The sequence below is a fragment of the Condylostylus longicornis genome, unplaced genomic scaffold (genome assembly GCF_029603195.1).
Source record: "Condylostylus longicornis isolate FDR11 unplaced genomic scaffold, ASM2960319v2 ptg000225l, whole genome shotgun sequence".
Taxonomy (NCBI): Eukaryota; Metazoa; Arthropoda; class Insecta; order Diptera; family Dolichopodidae; genus Condylostylus; species Condylostylus longicornis.
In genome coordinates this window covers 316,633-334,257 of record NW_026578192.1, presented here as the reverse complement: position 1 = coordinate 334,257, position 17,625 = coordinate 316,633, and the positions used below count along the sequence as shown (strand labels likewise).

The 17,625-nt window shown below is 26.1% G+C and overlaps 1 protein-coding gene across 1 annotated transcript in view; it reads right to left on the bottom strand.

Annotated features, from left to right (window-relative positions):
• Positions 1 to 1,859: 1,859 nt before the first annotated feature.
• The window catches only part of LOC129616484 (uncharacterized), a 112,806-nt gene continuing 97,040 nt past the window's right edge, over positions 1,860 to 17,625 (bottom strand). The window contains exons 5-12 of the mRNA XM_055532133.1: positions 17,369 to 17,572; positions 9,389 to 9,583; positions 8,843 to 9,063; positions 7,517 to 7,631; positions 5,368 to 5,604; positions 3,430 to 5,065; positions 3,151 to 3,333; positions 1,860 to 2,998 (exon numbers count right to left, since the gene is read on the bottom strand). Coding sequence (XP_055388108.1) covers positions 2,236 to 2,998; positions 3,151 to 3,333; positions 3,430 to 5,065; positions 5,368 to 5,604; positions 7,517 to 7,631; positions 8,843 to 9,063; positions 9,389 to 9,583; positions 17,369 to 17,572 — 3,554 coding nt within the window. The 3' untranslated portion in view covers positions 1,860 to 2,235. The remainder of the gene's footprint in view (positions 2,999 to 3,150; positions 3,334 to 3,429; positions 5,066 to 5,367; positions 5,605 to 7,516; positions 7,632 to 8,842; positions 9,064 to 9,388; positions 9,584 to 17,368; positions 17,573 to 17,625) is intronic.

Here is a 17,625-nt window from a genome sequence, read left to right as displayed (position 1 = left end):
AATGAAAAAATTGATATACATATACATAATTTCGAAAACTAATACAAAAATTTAAGGAAAATGGTTAGAGTATGGGAAAATGAAAAAAATAAATGTTATTAAAGCACTTAGCGCAATTATTTTTAGCATTATATAATTTTACACTAATAAATTTTTACACAATTAGATATAATATAATAATTATAATTGTAATTTTATATACAGAAATGTAGGCGTATGTAGAGGCGTAATAAATTTGTTTTCTTTACCAACTGTACATTTAATTAGAAATTTTGAATATTCATTCAATTAAGGGTAATCTATATCTTAAAATTTTCAGAATATATTCAATAATAATCAAATTTTCTTAAAAATTCACATATTAATTTTCAAAATAAAATTAAAATATTAAAAATTTTCAACGTTTATAATGTTATTTAGGATTTAATTTAAATAATGTTGTGTCTGCAAATGTAGTTTCAGAAAAATTCTGAATTATAATATAATTATAAATTTTTATCTATCGGTTATAAATATCTACACAATATAAAATTAAAGTAATATTATAGTTTACATGAAATTTAAGATATTTAATATGAATCCCAAATATAAAATATTTAAAAAAAAAAACACATTGATATTAAAGTTTATTTCTTTTTAGAAAATAGATTACCAATAATTGAACAAATTGAATCTTTAGCTTGTAGAACCTCTTTACATGTACATTAATAGCGGGAATATTCATATAAAATTTATTGTTAGTATTTATGAATATATTTTATAGTATTATAATAACAGTATGGTTTATATTAATAAATGCAAATATAACAATATAAAAATTATAATATAAGAAATAATGAAGTTTAACAAAACGAAATTTGTTTTTTTTTTTCAGTATAAGGATAATAGAAAAATCCTTTATTTATTTTTTTTTTCTTTTTCGAATATTTTATTTATTTATTTTCATTTTTTTTTCCTATTCTTTTATTATTAAAGTATATCTTTTCGTTTTCTTTTTATCTTAATAAATTATCTTGAATATTTCGTTTTTATTTTTCAATTTCAATGATTTTAAGGTTCTTTCCTTTTATCGAACAATAAAACTTTTGTCGAATATTATTTATAAATGGTATATGCGATTTTATCTCAAAAGAGATTTTCGGATGCACTTGTAAATTGTATAAATTGAATGTAATAAAAGAGAAATTATTGTATATTTAATGTGATAGAGAAAGGAATAAAAAAAAAATTTATACATATAATTTATTTGTTGTTTCATTTCCGTTTCAAATATTGAAAATCCAGGTGGGATTATATTTTATTTTAAAAATTTTATGTACAATAATTGAATTCTTAAAAGTAATTTGTTATATTTTTTTTTTTGTATGTGTACTTATTTATAAATTTAATGCAATTATTAGGATATTTTTTAAAATATGGAAGATATTAGATAAGAATTTAGTTCGGAAAAATTTCTCCTTCTAAAATAATATTTTTAAAACAATTTCAGGCGACAATATTAAGAATGATTCTATTCAATTTTATACTAATGATACATTATTGAAGTACGCAACAAGATTTCACATTATTGACTAAATTATTGTAAAAAATCATTCAGTGCAATTTGAAAAGTTGTGGGATCATACAGGTCAGGCTAAGATTTTGTTTTCCTGTATGAAAGTTTCAATTTTGAATTAAATAAATAAAAAAACTGAATTCGAGTAGAATCGTAATAACGACAAAGTACTTTAGATTACACTTTTTCATAAAGTGCTTTGCATTATCAAGTAATGATAACTGAAAAGCATTGTCGAGACACACTAGCTAACTCAAAGCTTGCAACAGTATCAGGGCATATGTCTTAAAGTCATTCAGAATGCCTCCCTTATGCCCAAAGTAAACTCTCAAAGTAAAATATGTACACATTCACATAGGCAAATTACTATTAAAATATTTAATTTGACGCTTATTTTATCCCTTTCTCTTTCTTTCTTTTTATTTTCCATTCAAGATTCATGTAAGTCTATTCATGTCATGGTTGTAATATGATAATTTTGAAGTCTTTTTTTCTTTTTGTTATATATTTTTGTTTTGGTTCATTTTTTTTTTAAATTGTTAATTGGTTTTTGACATTTTTGTCATATTATGTACAATATATAAATTTTTATAATATTGAATTAAAAAAGAAATTCAATATTTTAAAGATAGAAATGAAATTAATTTCAAAAAACAACAACAAAAAAAAAACATTTAATATTAAAAATCACTAATTTCACCTTCAGTTTCCGGATATGTACAAGTGAATGGATTTCTCAACCAATTACATAATGATTTATCTTGACGTTTCTTCTTTATTGTTATTTTATTATGTTGTTGATGTTGTTGTTGCATGTGTTGATGGTGTAAATGTTGTTGTTGATGATGTAAATGATGATGCTGTAATAATTGCTGTTCTTTTGTAACCATTGAACCAGATGTAAATGATGATTCATCGCTATCACGTGCTGTCGCAACACTATGATAGCCACTTTCGGCACGTCTAGATATACCAGAATGTTTCGATGTTCTTGGTGTTGATGAATCATGACCGCTATCATATGCTGTTTCCGATGAAGTATTTAGTGGAAGGAGTGGTAATTGATTTTGTGACACAATTGGTAGATCACAGAGTAAGCTCTTTTCATCTGGTTCAAATGGTGAAGGACGTTGCTGCTGTTGTTGTTGTTGCTGCTGCTGATGATGTTTTAATGAAGATGTTGTTGATGTTCCTAATAAAACTGATTTTTCATTATTTAATTCATCATCATCGTCTAAGTCGTTCGATTGATGATGATTTTGCTGTTGTTGTCTTGAATTTTGTTCAGTCTTATTTTGTAAATTTGGATCTGATGCACCATCTGGATGTCTTAATGATGCATACTGTTCCATGCCAGCTATTGTCATAATACCATTAAGGCTTGGCAGAGATGTTTGACTAGGTGTACGTGATGCATTTAATGATTGTCGGCAACTACCGCACCTAATATTAAAAGGGAGAGTTTTTAATAAAAATGAATCTAAATTGTTAAATGTTATTATAAAAGTTATTAAAAAATTTTGAAATTTAGAAAAATAAGTATAGAGGTGTAACTAAAAATTAAGGTTAACAGAATATTCAAAATTTTATTTTACCTTGGACTAGAAGGACGATATGGTGGTTCACTACATACGCTACCAGGACCTGTATTAAAACGAAATGCAGGTTCACTATAAACACTATTCGCCTCATGCATCCTAAAATTGGGTGTAACTTCAGCCATTGCTAATTGTGATGTAAATATTTCACGAAGACGCGCTAGCTGGTCAAATTGGTTCCTATATAAATATTAAAAAGAAAATTATAAATATTAGTAAAATGTTCACGACCATTCATTAAATTTAAAAACTAATTAATAAAATTTTAAAACTTACCTCGTTCTTTCACCCATCGCACAATCACTAAACGCATCTCCAATATTAAAGCTAGAAACTACAGATATATCACCATTACTTAATGCAGCTAATGGATGTTCTCCATTAGTGCTCATAGCTCGAGCAATTTCATCTTCAGTCACTTGTAAGCCACAATCCATCATAGCACTATTCATAGCAGCCATTTGTTGTTGCATTGCCAAACTTTCTCTTGATACATGCCTTGATATAATACGATGTAAACTTTCATGAGAAATTTCTCTAGAACCAAGTGGTGTTATAAGTGGTAATGCAGGTGGAACTTCAGATGGCCCACTATCCTGATCCTCTTGATCATCCTCTTTTCCGCTACCTGTATGATTATCACCAGCATTATTAGTTTGGTGAATGTTGTGACATGATTTTTCTGATATTAAATCTGTATCATCCGCATTTTGTAATGTACTGCTATTACTATTACCAGTTACTTTTAAACCAATACGTATACTATTTTCGATGGCAACCCCAGAAGCAATTAAACTTGTTAAACCATCTCCAATTGCATTTACCATTTCGGTTGAATTATTATTTTCTAATCTACTTAATAATTGTTCCTCTTCTGTTTTCAAATCTAGTTGCCTGTTGGGACTGGCACAATTACTAGTTGTTGTCATTGCTGCAGCACTATTATATTGCGATATTTGATATGATAAAGTTCTTAGCTGTTGTTGTATTTGTTGTTGTTGTGCTTGTAAATTCTGCTGATGTTGGGCTAGCTGTTGGGCAGTCATTGCTGTTTGTGATGTTGAATGTGTTGGGGAAGAATTTGCTGAAACAGATGTACCTCTTTGGAAGACATGCGATGATTGATTTTCAACCCATTGCCTAATCATAATTTTTTTATGTGAATCCATGAAACCATAACCTTGTGCTGTTTGTGACAATGGCACTGGAAGATTTCCAATAACTAATGGTTTTGCTACAGGAGATTGCGGTAATATTTGTTGATGTAATTGCTGTTGTGCTTGTTGCTGTTGTTGTTGATGTTGATTTAATGTTATCGGTGTTGTTGCATTCAATTGTGCTATACTTGATGTAGCTGATTTCGGTCCATCAACCCATGTTTCGCACTGTTTAACATGATTGATTTCACGTAATAAATGTCTTGCTTCAGCAACTTTTGCTCTTGATAATCTTGGGCCATCAATCCATTGTTCTTCACTAATTTGTCTCAATGGACTTTCTGGATTTATAACATTATTTACACCAGTTGATGTTGCTACGTTTGTTGATGTATTACTACCAACACCACAAACTGGTCGTCGTAAAGGTGATCCTTTGGGTGTTGATGAATTTGAACCTTTATTAACTAAATTACATCCACCAATTATTGTATTAACTGTATTATTACCAGTACCAACTGTATGTCTTAATGCACCGGCTACAATTTTTGTTGTTGATATTGATGATGCCATTTTAATGGGTGAATTATGGGCGGCTGATGATGTTGAAGAGAATATTGTCATATGATCTAATGGACCTTGAGGATTTGTTATATTTGAATTTTGTTGTTGTTGTTGCTGCTGTTGTGTTGGACTAGGAACATTATTTATACGCTTTAGGCTATTCGTTCGATTTGTAACCACAGGACTTTGTGCTATATTATAACAAAAGATATATAAATTAAAGAGGAAAAGGATAAATTATTGTAAAGTGAGATAAAATGAATGGAAATAGATTAAAATAAGAGATTAAAAAGAGATTATTTATTTGATTTCAGATGTTTTTTGTTCTGAAATATTTTAAAATTGTCTACTATTAAATGAACTGTTTAATATAAATATGCCATATCATAAAATATCCTGGTTATATTTTAATACAGTTCAATACATTTTACAAATAAAATTAAAATGAATAACAAAACAAATTTATGAAAAAAGTATTTTAATTGCCCCTTACGTTTTTGAGTTTGTGATTTTTTAACTGATGGTATTTTTGTTTGTTTTTCTACACTAGATCCTTTTAATGCTTTATTCATGGCACATCTATTATCTCCACTGCCTAATGATGGCAAATATACTGGTGGATGTTCACCATCCGTTGCATCATCACATGGACCCATATAAATGACAGTGTCAGCAGATAAATCAGAACTTGATGGATCTGGCCCCTCTGAAGAACCACCAGATTGATGAGCTGAAAATAAATTTTATTTTTTTTTTTCATTTTCTTTTTTTTTTTTTTGTTATTTTCATTAATATCCTTTGTTAGATTCTTTCAATGTATATAAATCCAGACAGAATAATGCTATGAAAAATTCATATATGGACAGATTTTTGGTATTTAAATGGATTACATTTTTGGAATTGAAAAAGATGGATGTAGTAAAGACCAATTTCATAATAATAGGTAAAATCATGACTTATGAATGAAATTTTTATATTATGAAGAAGGTTATGGAAAAATATTTCGTTTTAGATTCCATCTATCATTTTTGAAGATTACAACAGAATAAAAAAAAAAAATTTTGTTATAAAACAGAGGGTAGACATACATTGAAACAAATATTTTCTTTTTATGTAAGTGGAATTATGGAATTGAGAAATCATTTCATTGTTACATATAGTTTGGACAGGAGCACTTAAGAAAAATGTAATATTCTCTTTGTTTTCTCAAATTTTGGTTTTAAATCAAAATTCAAATTATTGGAAGAAGAACTTCTTAATATTAGATAGAATTACTAAGTACTTTTAACAAATATTCTCAAACATTAGCAAAATTTAAGTCAGGACTAATAAAGAGCATCTTTTTTTTTTCATCGATTATGAAGTTCGAAACATATTTCAATAAAATAATAGAATTTTCAGAAATTATTAGAAGAAAATATTTTATAAGCAAGTGTTATTGTGTACGTATTTTCATTCTGAAATCAAACGACTTCAAATCTAATCAAAGATGATTAAATCTGATAGAAGGTCATTAGTTTTCTTACATTATGATCTTCATATAGCTATTATTAACTTTTAACATTAAGTATTCTAAAGAATTGCCGAATATTTGAAAATCTATAGTTAAGAAAATTCTTGGATATTTCATTTAATTGGATAAAAATTAAAAACACATAAAATCCTTAACAATATTAGACTCAATAAAGATATAATTATTAAATTTCTAAATTTTACCCTCTATTGTAAGTTCCGCTTACAATAAAACTTTTATAAAGGAAAGGCAGCTTTCTATTAATAAACAACTCCCAACTATCTTTGTAGTAGTTTAGAGAGTAATTTTCTAAATTATATAAGTATCAAAATTTCGTTAAAAAAGAGTCATCAAATTATTCTAAAACAGTGAACCACTCTTAAGCACTGCAACTTACTCTGTCCTAAAAAAAAAAAACAAAATTAAAGTTTTTATCATCCAATTTTTTTTCCTTGTTCAAAACTGATGGTTTATATTTGTTATACTAGTTATATACAAAATATAACAATTTCGAGAGCACTTTAAAGGATTTTTCCATGTTGATTGTATTTTTATCTGTTTGTTTTTTTTTTGTGTTCCTATTTTTTGGAATAATTTCAAAAAGGATATAAATTTGTCCTTCTAAATGATACAAAAAACTAAAAAAAAAATCCCATTCTATAGGTAAAGTTATAAGTATATTTTTAATAATAAAAAAAAAAACATTGTCTGATCTGATATTTTTGTGCATACATTGGAGCATACAAAAACCCAAATAAGGACTTTTTCATTTTAACAATATAATTTAACAATAATGTACAGAAATAACGCATATGGTTAAAGGATTTTCAATATATTGGCAGTAAAAAAAGAATGAAATATTATTTTTCAATGTTAAACAAAATATCAGACATCTCACACCTTTTCATTTTTCAATATGAGGTAAAGGATATCTCAATTTAAGGATTTTATAATGTATTGTTGCTTTTATTTCAGAATAATAAAAGAGAAAGAGTATAATGTTGTAATATATTGTAAGTGCAAGAATTTTAAATTATACTCATATATATTGTGTACATATATACACACATTACATATGGAGATAAATAGTTTTTTGAACCAAAAGAGAGAAAGAGATTTATATACATACCTGTATTATTGACGCCAATTGTTTTATCCGATGAAATTGGAAAACGATGTTTTCTTCTTCGCATCCTATGTATCCTAGAGGCTAATTGGATTGTCGTTAATGCATCAGCATGTGTCTATATATAGAGAAAAAAAAACAGAAAGAAATATATATGTGTTAAATATAAAATGGAAAGAGTAAGAGAGAAAATTTTAAAAAATAAAATTAAGAAAAAAAATATTTGTTTCTCAATTTTTCTTTTCTTTACTATACAATTAGTTTTTACAGCAGTTACTGAAAAATTTCAAATAATTTATCGAAAAAATTATTGCGATGGTATTATAATTTTCAGGCAATTTTATAGTAACATAGCCCAAACGAGTTGGAAGCAACTAAAGCTGCCTTATTATAAATGTCTACTGAAAAAAATACTCTTTGAAATTTTTTGAGACATTCACTAACTTGCATGCATACAATTTCAATTACGTAATTATACTGATATGAAAGAATTCGAATACAATACTAATTTTGGTTTGCGTCTTGACTATTCTTTGTTAAGACAAGAATCAATATTAATTGAACGACCGGTTAATTTCCGAAACACTTCAGAAAGATTTTCTAATGTGAACTTTTTAAATATTATTCAGTTTTATATTAAGGTCAAAAAAAAGAGGCTAACATTTAGTTTATTTTGAAAAATATTACTCCTAATTAATGTCAAAGTAAATTTAACAACGTCAAAACTTCGGACATATATGTTTAATTATAATATTTCACGTGTAAGGAACGAGTGAACTTTCATTTCATTGCATTGTTTTAAGGAAAAACAACCGTGTGACGTTCCATTAACGATTATCAAAATAAGAACTAAAGCAAATTAAACCAATTAAAAATTAAATTAATTTCTAATACCAATTCGAATAGAGTTATGACCGTTAAGCTTGTAGATCCAAATAGTTTACATGCAACAAGCTTAATTTAAAGTAACTTTTAACATTGTTGCTTAAATACAGAATTGTTTTACCAAAATGAAAAATTACGTCTGGGCTGATGATAGTTTTTTTTTTCAATTCTCTACTTCTTTACTTCCTGCAAATTATTTTTATTTTTTCTATTATTTTTTACTTTAAATTAAAAGTTCTGGCTGAACAGAATAAAAGTTTTCCACCATCGAAAAGTATGGCAGGACAATAGAAGTAAAATTTTATAAAAAGTAAGGGAAAACTATTTTTTTTTTCATATAAATAAAAAGTTTGTTACTATAAATAAATTAAATGATAAAAAATTAAAACTTTGCAAAAAATAAAAAAAATTTTTGTTTTTTTTTCTTTGCAACTTTATTCTCACCTGTGTATGGGAAACATGAGCTAAAATTGAGACATGACAAGTCAATGGTGCTAAACAGTCTTTTAATAAAGGTGTCATCGGATGATCCTTATTCGGTGGATGACGTTGTCCGCTTAATATTGCTAATAATATATTACCAATTCCTGATAATGGTAAACCGCCATTACGATTTGCACAACCTCCTAAATCTATTAAATGTAAACGAGATCGACCACCTGCAACTGTTTTAAAATAAAAAAAACGATTATAAATCAATTTGGATTTTTTAAAATAATAGTTGTATGTGAGAAAGATTAAATTATGATTTAAATACAAAAATAACTAATGGAAATTTATTCATAGAACTGCAGAAAAGATGGTTAACGTAATTAAAGGAATGAGTTAAGGCAGAAAAGTTTATTCTCCTTGAACTGGACCCGAGCCAGTGACCTAACATATTTTAGGCCGACGCTCTACCAATTAAGCTACAGTGAGGTATGAAGAAATTACCAACAAATTGTTTTTTATATTGTTTTATACCGTAATCTACATTATGACAATACTTACCACCGCCTTTCCTCGATAAACTATATTGATAAACATGTAATGTAAAAATCATTGCTGGTTCTAATCCACTTTGTGGTCTTCCAGCTAAAGCAGCATCTAAAAATAATGCTGCTCTTTCAGCTGTTGGTGCTCTTAATTCAGTAGGCCCACCTAAGAAATCGTCTCTTAAATAAACACCTGGTGAATCATCAGATTCTATAATAAATAGAATAACATAAAGAAAAAAAAATTATATGTAGTCAAATTACAGATATTTTAATCATCTTCAATAACAAAAAGTTTTACTAGAATCTTAAAATTCAATAAAGTCTGATATTAATCTGCAATAATTTGTTATAATCTCAATTTTATCAATTTATCTTCATTATTATTATAATGATAAAAACTGAAGCTATAACATCTTAGGTTTACTAAATACACACATGCTATATAATTGTATGTATATAGGCCATAATTATATTATTATCCTTTTATTTATACCACAAAAATTTCAACCAATCAATAAACTATTGATCTTATTATATATGTAGCTTTAGAAAGCGCAAATTGATATTTTCACCATACTAAATACTTTTATAATATGAGGAATATGTGTATATCTTTAAAGAGCAAGTGAACATATGTACATAGGCACACACCCATGTGTTTGAATTGAATTTAATGCTCTACGTTTTATATTCTTTTTTCTATAAAACTCAATACACTCTCATCCCTTCTTTGAATTCACAAGAAAACGAGAAGTTGAAATGGAGTCATGAAGAATAACAAAAATATAACTATATGAAGTTTCTTTGCTTCACTAAGACACATAAACATAAGAGAAACAGAACGGCAGAGCTTGAAAATAACAACAGGAACCGCAGGAACCTAAGAGCTCCTGGGATTATACGAACGATCAGTTGTATGTACTGAAGGAATTCTACCGCCAACATCAGCTCGAAACCAGGCCAAATATAGTCAAATGATTTTTGTTGGGTACACAAAGCAGCTTTTCGCTACAACAATATCAGAGATTAAGAACGCAAACAAATGAAATGTGATAGCAAAATGTATAAGGATAGTGCTATAATTTCATAAAGAAAAGGACGTCACAATCCAATCTGAAGAAATGCGAGAAATAATCCTGGATATGATTTGATATGAGGATAATGTGCTAGACCGCCAGACAACATAAAGTTTTGAAAGAGAGTAATCTGTTAGAATCTACTATGCTTACCATTTTGGAATTCGCTTGAAAACCTGTGTATGTGTAAAAATTAAAGGAAATACCATAAAAAAGCTATTAATAGAATTCCACAATAAAAATATAAGGATGAAAAAAGAGCAAGAAAGAAAATCGATTGATTGCTAATTAACCCAAATCTATATTTCAATATCTTTAATCTTATTATATAGAGAGAGATGGAATGAGAAGAAGATAAAAAGTTGTTGGTTAACTCTTCAGACGAAAAGTCTTTTCCTCACTTATCTTTATACGATTTTTTTTTCAATCGTCTGACATTTTGTTTTTTTTTTTTTGTTTTTCATTGTGTTGTTGTTATTGTTGCGGTTGTTAGTTTGGGTTTCAATTGATTGTATTTTCTCTCCCTCCTTTTTTATTTTTCGTAAAATTTTCCTCCATCTCTTGATAATTTATTGATTACTTCTAATACTTTTATTGAATTTTCTTTAATTTTACTTTTTTTTTCCTTTTTTTCCTTAGTTATTATTTGTTTATATGACATAATACTTATATATATATACATATATATATATATAGATTCATTTAATTTATGTGTGCGTTTATTACAAAACCCCAACCATGAAATTCTTCACTAAATTATCGAAAATTTTCGAATGCTCATTAACTTTTACCTATATAAGTTAAATAATGAACTTACGAACTTATGTAAAAAAATAATAAGAAGGAAAAATTGAAAAGAATATGAAATAAATAGAACAAGAAAACAAACGTGAACAATTTTAAGTATATTAAATTGTACTTGGTTAATTTTGTGAGAAATGAGAAATTTAAAGATTTGTATGACTCTTTAAATGCTCATTATAATAGACTTTTCATAATTCGAATTGAGCTTAATTCATTTGGAGCTGTAAAGCTAAACGTAAGTCACAAATTCCATTTTATAACACTTAAATAAGATTTTTTCATGCCAATTCCCATTAATTAATAATTCAAATTGTTACGGTTGGGATTCACTGCAGAAATATAAGAAAAAGTTGTCATTTTTAAATGTGACGCTGTATTGCTACTTGATAATTCAATTGGATTCAATTTGGCTTTTAAAATTCTTATGTTTATGACTGTAATCGAAGAGTGCTTAAATTTGTAATAAAAGTTCTTAAAGCCTAAATAATAAATTTTCAAACTTGATTTATCAAAAATCTATCAAAATCACAAAACAAATAATGTTGAAATCGTATGTATGGCATACACAGAGAAAATCATGTGTATAAATATAAGAGAAAAAAAAAAATATTTTTGATTTTATCAGTGTCTTGTTCAAAGTTAATCAGAATTTCTTCATAGGGAATTAAAATGTTATCAATGCAACAATCACAATAATATATACAATAAATCGTACTTTACCTATACTCTTGTACCTTCAATTTTTCACTTATGCTTAAATTTAAACAGAGGAGGTTGTTTATCTTGTTAAACTATAATTTTTCTTAAACAATCTATATACACTAACATTTTTAATCTAATATAATTATGTAAGTCTTCTTGTATATTATAGTATTACAATCATATATATAAGTAAAATAACTACATGCACATTCATATATTTAGTACATAATAAAAAATACTTGAATAAGTACAATATTAGATTATTTTCCTTAAATCTCTTTCTTTCTCGCTCTAGTTTTCTTTCTCGCTCTAGTTTTCTAACATGCTATACAGTAAAAATTGTCATTTTTCCTATATATTTTTTTTTTATTTTTTTTGTGAATTTCATGTAATATAAAATTACCGTAAGTTTTATAGTGCTGTTGAACCTGAACCTTTTAACGATGTGACAGTCAACCTTTAATTAATTATCACACAATCAGTTTAATGAAGAAGGGTGTGCACTCTTAATTTTTGTTTTGTTTTTTTTTTTATTTTAAAAAGTTGTAAATAAAGGAAGAATGAAAATATATGTATGCTATATTTATATATATATATATATATATATATATATGCTATACTGTATAAATATATATATATATATATGCTATACTGTATAAATATATATATATATATGTGCTATACTGTATATATATATATATATACAGTATAGCAAATATATATATATATATATATATATATATATATACTTTAAATTAAATGAATAATAATAAAAAATAAGTAAATTAATAGTTAAAGTTTAGTAAAGGATTTAAGAATACAAAAATACAAGACAAAAAGGACATCTTTAAATATTATAAAAGAAGAAAAACAAAATTTATAAGGATTGGAACAAACAAGTTAACACTTAAATTAATACTTATGGTATAGAGACTATTTCTATAACTTCTTTATTCCGACGTATTTCCCAATTACTTATATAAAAACTTGTTATTATTTTTTCTATTCCTCCCCTCCAATTCATTCTAAATTTAGAGAATATAAAGATTTTTTTGTTAACTTTTCAATTGACTTTGTCCTTAAACAAAATAAATAACAAGAATTTTTTTCTCTCTTCTTTATTATTATTATTTTTCTTTTTGTTATTTTTAAAGGATATAATGATAAGTTGATGGATTGTTGTAATTTATATGATTAAGAATTATTAAAAGTGTCCACCTATTGTATTTAATGTAAACGAATTATATATATATATATATATGAAAATATACGCATATAATAAAAATTGAAGAATAAAGATATCAAAACAAATTAAAGTTTATGTCCTCCCTTTTTATTGAACGAAAAAAAACCAACACACAAATTTCCTTTATATAGGAAAGTGTACGTAACACAAGTTGATAGAACAAAGGAGACAACAATATACGACAGGAAATTATGATTTATTTTTATATAAATGAAAACATTGTTAAAAATAATTAATTAAATTATACAAATATATAGATTTCTCTATTTAAAAAAATTTCATATATAGTTGAAATTAGATAGGAAAACAAAAAGGCGAAAATATAGTCGAACTATAAGGAAATAAAAGCAAATGGGGTGGATGATCATACAATGCGTCAGAAAATTTTAATTTAAATATTCTTATCCGCCCTTTAAATGCATGGTTTTAAAAACTCCGCATGTATTCATATAGGAATTTTTTTCTATATTAACAATTAAATAAAATAAAATGACTGATGTTGTCACTCAATTAATATTTCGTGTCATTTTTTACTTTAATTATAAATTATTTTTTAATTAATATTTTCGAATTTATCTAAATTTTAAAATTATTAAATTTCAAATTAAAATTGCAATTCTTATCTATTTTAAATTTTTAACAGTTAATTTCACACATGTCATTAAAGTAAATTTACTGCAATTAAATCCCAAAATGTTATGCGGGTTTAATAATATTTATAAGGCAGTATATTATATTATAATGCTAGTAGAAAAAGGATAAATGCAATGTGATAGGCGAAATGAATAGGAATAGTGTTATGGCGTGAAATATCAGACTAAAATATCTTGATAGTCTAGCAGAACTAAAAACAAAAGCAAATTTTACAATAAAAAAGAACGGCGCAAATCGAACTGAAAATATACAAACATCGGTAAACATGCAATATAGAATGTAGAGTTATGGGTGCTTCAAAGCAACCCAATAGAGTTATGAGTGACTCAGGGAGCAGAAGCAAATCGAGGGGTACGACCATGCATATCATTTGTTTCTGAACACAATTTAATATTTCAATGACTATACGAACCAGAAAAACTACGATAATTTCAGTTCATTATACAAAGACAAATTTTGAGGCTTTTTGAGCCAATCTCAATTGAAAATTTTAAGAAAAATTAAACTAAATTTGTTACTCAAAAAAATACTTTTTCGCCCTTCGTTATTGTGAATATGTCTGAGACAAAAATTTTCAAATGGTAACCCCAATAAAAAGAGGATTAATTTTCCTTTTTTTTTTATTATTCTTTTCCCTGCAATTTATTTTTACTGTTTTTTATTTTTCTAGCAATTTTCAATTGAGATTGATTTGTCATGGTGGTTGAATTAATTTATTTATTTCATGATATTTTCCGATAAGAAGATGAACGTTGGCTTCTATGTACTTTCTATTACAAGAATTTTCCCTTACATATTTGTGTACGTAAATATATATATAATTCTTTAATACATTCCCAAGAAACTTCGACTCATTAATCTTTCGTGTCGTTTGAATTACAACGTCTCTTTTAAAATTTTTACAGAATAGAGGACAAATTCAAATGCTAAATGTAAATTTAAAATATTTTCAAGACGTTTTCATTTAAACTCTCATTCCCCGAAAAACAGAAATATGGTGTAAATTTTCCATTTTCTTACATGAACTAGAACAAATTCTCAAAATTTTCCAAGTTAAATGATCGTTAATCTTTAATGAATTTCATCAAGAAAGTTCAAGTTTATATTGTCAACGAATGTCGAATTTAATTTTTTAATTTAAAATATTATTACAAGGATTTTTCGACCCATTTTGCCAAAAAAAAAATTATTACACTTTTACTTCGTAAATTTTATTAAAATTCATTATTTTTTTTCACTTCTTATTTTTTTGATTTTAATTTTTTTACTATTATTTTTCTGATTATCCTTTGTAATAAATGAAATCATAGTAAAAATTTTATTTAAGCAGGAGGGAGACTGGGAATCTTTAGTAAATTTTCCTATAAGAATTAATGTTCTTATACTGTTTTCTTTATCCTTTCTGTGTTATTAATTTTAAAGGAAATAAACCATGGTAACAGAATCATAAATCATTCTATACAGTTGGTGAAATATTGTTGGTGATTTTATTATTATTTTAGTAAAAACAAATTTTTTTTTTATATTTTTTCATTATTATTTTTCCACCTCCTTTTAACAATAACTTCTTATATTGATTATACATTGGTATGCGCCAAGAAAAGGCAAAATATTAACCCTCTAGTACTAACTAAAATTCAAGTCAAATTGTGATAAATTATGGAACAGGTACATAGTTTAATTATTTTCCAATAATATTTTGAAATTTCAATATTTATTTAGTGAAATTTTAAATTCTAAGGCAAAAAAATCAGCAAATTAATTACATTAAATAATTGAAATTATTTTGTATGTATGTAGCAAAGGGTTAAAGTAATATTATATTAAAAGAAAATGAAAAATTGACTTATTGCAACATTGTTTGCTTCTTGTTTTTGTAGCAACTGTGTAAACTTGTTCGATAATAAAAATGTCAGAAGTTACTTCCCTTCTAATTTAAGTTTAAGAAGAATTACGAAGTATTAGTTTTTTATAGTCCTTATTTTCTCTTTTATTTTACGAGTATGAATTAAAAGTTGCAATTGCAAAAATATCTTGCAATTTTTCTTTTAAAGCAAAAAGAAAATTATAATTTTATGGTTGTATAAGGCGTTGGTTTGAAAATGAAATTTCTCCGTCCTTCTTACGTTTTGTTTGTTAGCTTAATGTGATATGTTTTTGAGTTATTATAGAAAATATTTTATAATACCATTGAATAAAATTCATTAAATAGTATAGGAATTGATTTCTAATTATAGACTATCGATATTAAATATATGAATACGAATACAATCAGGAATTGCATAAAAATATTCAAAATAAGAAATTTTAAAAATATTAATAGAATCGAGCTTTTGGGTCGAAATCGACATTAATTTTCGTTTAGGCCGGGTTACGTTAGATTATCGGAGTTGCCATATAAAGAAAACCTAGACCATTGTGATATTCCAGGTATTATCATGTACCTATATTCCCGACCTCACATAAACCAACCCGAGCTTTTCATAAACTGATTAAGATCTGTGTAATTCGTATTCGCCAGATTCGTAACTCGAGAAAAGAAATGCCATCCAAGGAATTTTTGCTTTGCATTTGCCAAAGCTGAACATTACAAACAAGATGAGTTTCCATATCTTTCTCTTCCTCTTTCTAGTTCTGCCCGTTGCCAAAGATTTTGTAACAATTACACGCAGCGGTACGCATACTCTTATCATGTATGACAACTGGATAATGTCCCATTATAATCTCCATTACTACTTCAATGTCTCCCAGGCAAAAAGCTGATATATAAATCAATTTACCGACAAAGTCATCAGCGATATCATTTATTTGACTGATAACTAAACTTACAAAATTGTTATACTTTACTCATAAAATGTTGCGTGTGAAAATAACGTATACTAAAGTATAATTGACGAATTTTACTGCACTTTACAAATTTAATTTCACTTTATTACTTCAAGTTTATTAAGTAATTAATTTCCTTTTCAAACTCTTCTATATAATTTTTGCAGTAAATCAACTTTGCAAAAAAAAAAAACATTTCCAATTTTATTATATCGAAACTTACACCCATTTTAGTAGACTCCATATAATTTTTATACTTATATACTTTTGTTATTACCACTATACATATACGATATTAAACTTTTATACAAAGAATATTATGTGCATTCTCCTACAATATTCAATTCATTTCACGTTATTACAATGTATTCCAAATAGAATACTTATTTGAAATGTAGAAAAACAAAAAATGCAAAAGCAGTATATTACGGATTCACTTTTATTATGGTCACGATTTTCAATTCAATTTCATGTTAAACGTTATGACATTAAATAATGTTTTCTAAACAATAAATTTATATCTCAATTTAAGTAAAATGAAAGGACATGAAATATCCTTTTTTCTTTTTTTGTTTTCTACATTTTCAAATGCACATTATTATTTTTTTATATTATTTTATTTTATATCTCCCTAACATCCTAATATACAAAGTATATTTATATATATAATATAAAAATTATTTACCCGTGGCATGTGCAGCCAATAAATCTTTTGATGATGAATCTGGTTTTGTTGCGCTTATACCTAATGCACTAACTCTAACTGAAAAACGTGAACCTGATTTTTGACGTCTTTCATTTATACCCTTATATAACCATGATATTGCACATGGTATTGCACCAAGTTCTGTAGATGAATTAACTGCACCTAACATTGTTCTCGATTGACCTGTCAAATATAATAATAATAATAGAGAAACAATGGAAATTTTTTTTGTATTT